General features: G+C 26.0%; 1 protein-coding gene across 1 annotated transcript in view; it reads left to right on the top strand.

Annotated features, from left to right (window-relative positions):
- The window catches only part of sxc (O-linked N-acetylglucosamine (GlcNAc) transferase sxc), a gene marked incomplete in the record, with an annotated part of 19,966 nt that overhangs the window by 4,452 nt on the left and 11,980 nt on the right, over positions 1 to 3,534 (top strand). The window contains 2 exon segments of the mRNA XM_067045152.1: positions 602 to 742; positions 1,705 to 1,959. Of these exon segments, the coding sequence (XP_066901253.1) occupies positions 602 to 742; positions 1,705 to 1,959 (396 nt within the window).

Here is a 3,534-nt window from a genome sequence, read left to right as displayed (position 1 = left end):
TTCAAAATTACAATGTCGATTTGATTTTTTTTTTTTAGATTTGTCATTTACTCAATTGCATTTGTAGAAGATACCTGAATTTTACTAATTTAGGGAAATTAGGACTCCTTCATATTCTATTATTTATTACCTTATTTTTTACAGTATTTTAACATTGGCCATTGCAGTCTTAGTAGTGCAATGTATTTCTTAGGATGGGGAATGCAGCTCTGAAATATTGAAATGCTTTAAAAATATTATTATTAATAAATAGAATAGTTAAAGAATTTTTCTCAATAATTAACAGGATAAATGCAAACTTCTGGCAAAATTGAGAAGATATAAATTTGTCAATACTATACATTATTCAAATAGATTTATTAATTATATATTCTTGGCTAGATCTGATTAGTTGAGGTTTTATTATTGTGTTATAAGCATTACATTCTCACTAGTAAAGTAAGGTATTATTATAAAATAATACTCCCATAGTGCTGAACATTAGTATGGGTCTTGTAGAAATTTAATGGGAGGAAATATATATATTTTTTTATTTTTCATTTTATCTCTTTTGTTATAAATAAGTTTTATTAATTTATCTTAAAAAATGCTTACATTACAGGTAGCAGAAGCTGAAGAATGTTACAATACTGCTCTACGTCTGTGCCCATCTCATGCAGACTCGCTCAACAACCTTGCCAACATCAAGAGAGAGCAAGGTTATATAGAGGAGTCTACACGGTTGTACTTAAAAGCTTTGGAGGTAATTTAAACTAATTTCTTAAAATTCCTTGACCTCCTAAGTAAATTCTTAATTTTTTGATATTGTTGTTATTCTGTTTTTATATTTCCACATTATATATTCATAAAAACCTTGATGTATTTAAAGATGATAAATAAAAAAATAATAAGTATTTGATTCCGAAAATATGAAGTTATTATTATTACTTTTTATTTTTCACTAACCCTCTTGGGCTTGAGTGGAGTGAAAGCTCATTTTTCGTATCTTTTTTATTTTTTTTATTTGTGCAATTGTGTTCATTTCATTCCAGAGGTATGTATGATCAATGAAAATTATTTGAATATCATTGTTTAACAGCACAAAAAATAAATCAGTAAGACATTCCTTGTAAGGTTGAAGTACAAGCAAACATTAAAAGAGCTTTTGATTTTGAATTTTTTTTAATGTATGAATGATTCCAATTTAGAAAAGTTAATTAAAGTCAGTGTGTATCAGGATTACTTTTTAACTATTATTGTTTGTATTGTCAATTAAAATGTAGGAAAAAAGGATGATTTGGAAACTGGTGATGATGAGTACATCCCAAAGATGTTTCATACAGTTTTTTGTGATTCTTGATATTTTCAATTATATATTTCTATACAATTTCGTTCCTTAGGTAAAAACTTCCCTGAAAACCTAAATTTTTAGAAAACCTCCTACCCCATGGTGGTTAATAAATATTTTTCACTTGTTTTTTAATGGCTTGTGTGCATGTTGATTTCCTTAAGTTTAAGAATGAGATAGTGAAACTCTATTTTTCATTTTTGCTTATTTTATGAACAATTATAAATTTATTAGTAATAGTGAATGAGGTCCTTTACATCCTGTCTTTGTTTTTGCAACAAGAATATATCTCTAATTTCTTCTAAACTTAATATTTAATTGCTTTGCATTATATGCCCAAAAGCATTTTCACTTTCTTTCCTTACTCTTTTGCTTAGGTTTTCCCAGAATTCGCTGCAGCACACTCGAACTTGGCTTCAGTCCTTCAACAGCAAGGCAAATTGAACGAAGCACTGATGCACTACAAAGAAGCTATCAGGATCCAACCTACTTTTGCAGATGCATACTCAAATATGGGAAATACTCTGAAGGAAATGCAAGATATTCAGGGAGCTCTACAGTGTTACACAAGGGCAATTCAGATAAATCCTGCGTTTGCTGACGCCCATAGTAATCTTGCTTCAATCCATAAAGTGAGTCTTATGTGTTACTTGTTGTATTATTTGTTGTTTTAGTTATTATTCTTGAATGTCTAAAATTAAGGAATATGAATTTTTGCTTTTCAACATGTGTATATATTAAAAAATTATTGCCCATTATTGAGAAGGTTAGCAAAGAAATATTTTTTTATTTACTTATAATTAAAGACTATCATCATTTTGTACATTATTTATGTACTAAATTATATCAAAAGTCAATATAAATTATAAAAATATCTTTAATAATCTGACAAAAAATAGGAACTACATATTTTTTAAGGCAAAAAGGGGTTTTATAGTTTAAATTTTTTTTTATTTTATGAGACATATTTCTTTTTTATCACTTGGAATGATAAAATTGGTCCTGAAAGATATTTTCAAAGAGAAACTGTGAATTATAAAGCTATGTTAATTAAACATATATTGTTTATTTTTAAAGGGTTTGCTAGTAATAAAAATTTAATTCATATACTTATTAATATACCCATTTTAATTTTCTCCTTTAATCATATATGAAAATCCTGAGTTGTTTATGTTTTGATGTGCTTATCATATTATATATTAAACATTAATTAATTATGAATTATTAGTAACTTAATCAGAAGAATGTATATTATCATTTTAACTATAAGAAAGTTGATTTGTTTACTCTTTTTTTGATAACTTACAGCTGAAGATTTGGCAAATCAGTATTTTCTCACGGGCAGTTATCTCAGTTTTGATAATTTTTTATCAATCGTTCATCTCCTTTCAACAGTAATCATATTTCCTGAGAACACTAATTTTGAAACATGATAAATGGTTTATACACTTTCCTTCATAGTTGGTTAGTTAGTAAGGGGGTTCCCTTGACTTCATCATTCACATTTTTATTAGAAATTAATACTCACATATTTTGTGAGTTATTATTTTCAAAGTTAGTATTACTCGAGGTTATGGAGGTATTTCAATGAGAATTTAGCTGTCTACCTTGGAACTTTATAATTTAAATTTATAAAAAATATTCCAAGAAAGATAACAATCATTTTTAAACTTTCATTTTAATTTTATGGTTACAGAAGAGAGCCTTTGTTGATTTTAAGTTCATACCTTACTCAAGGGGATTGTTTTTTTACATAGCCTTTGTTGATTCTAAGTTTATACCTTACTGTAGAGGATTGTTTTTTACATTTTTTGATGAAACCTTTGGAGCATAAAATGTCATAGTTCAGTCACAGTTGTAAAAACCGGAGTTATATTGCTGTTAACAAATAATCTAGTACACTTATATTATTAACGATTATTATTAAATATAATTTGATGGATATACTTTTATATTTTGTAATAATAAACCATTATTATAATAATAAGTAAATTATTGGCAGATTTTTTTTTTTTATGTAAATTTAATTGTACTGTATCATTTTAGTGCTTTTTAAGTAAATCTTCGTAAAGCTATAAATTAAATAAAACAAAACATTTTTTTCTTAATTATAATTTATTTCATTTTTTTTTTTGTTTATGTCACTATTAAATTCCTATTAATGGTTAACAAATAAAATAAAATAATAATTGAATTTTTTCAAAGTA

This window comes from Halyomorpha halys, unplaced genomic scaffold (genome assembly GCF_000696795.3).
Source record: "Halyomorpha halys isolate HHAL.00 unplaced genomic scaffold, Hhal_1.1 Scaffold50.1, whole genome shotgun sequence".
Lineage (NCBI taxonomy): Eukaryota > Metazoa > Arthropoda > Insecta > Hemiptera > Pentatomidae > Halyomorpha > Halyomorpha halys.
This window is presented reverse-complemented; position numbering and strand designations above follow the sequence as displayed.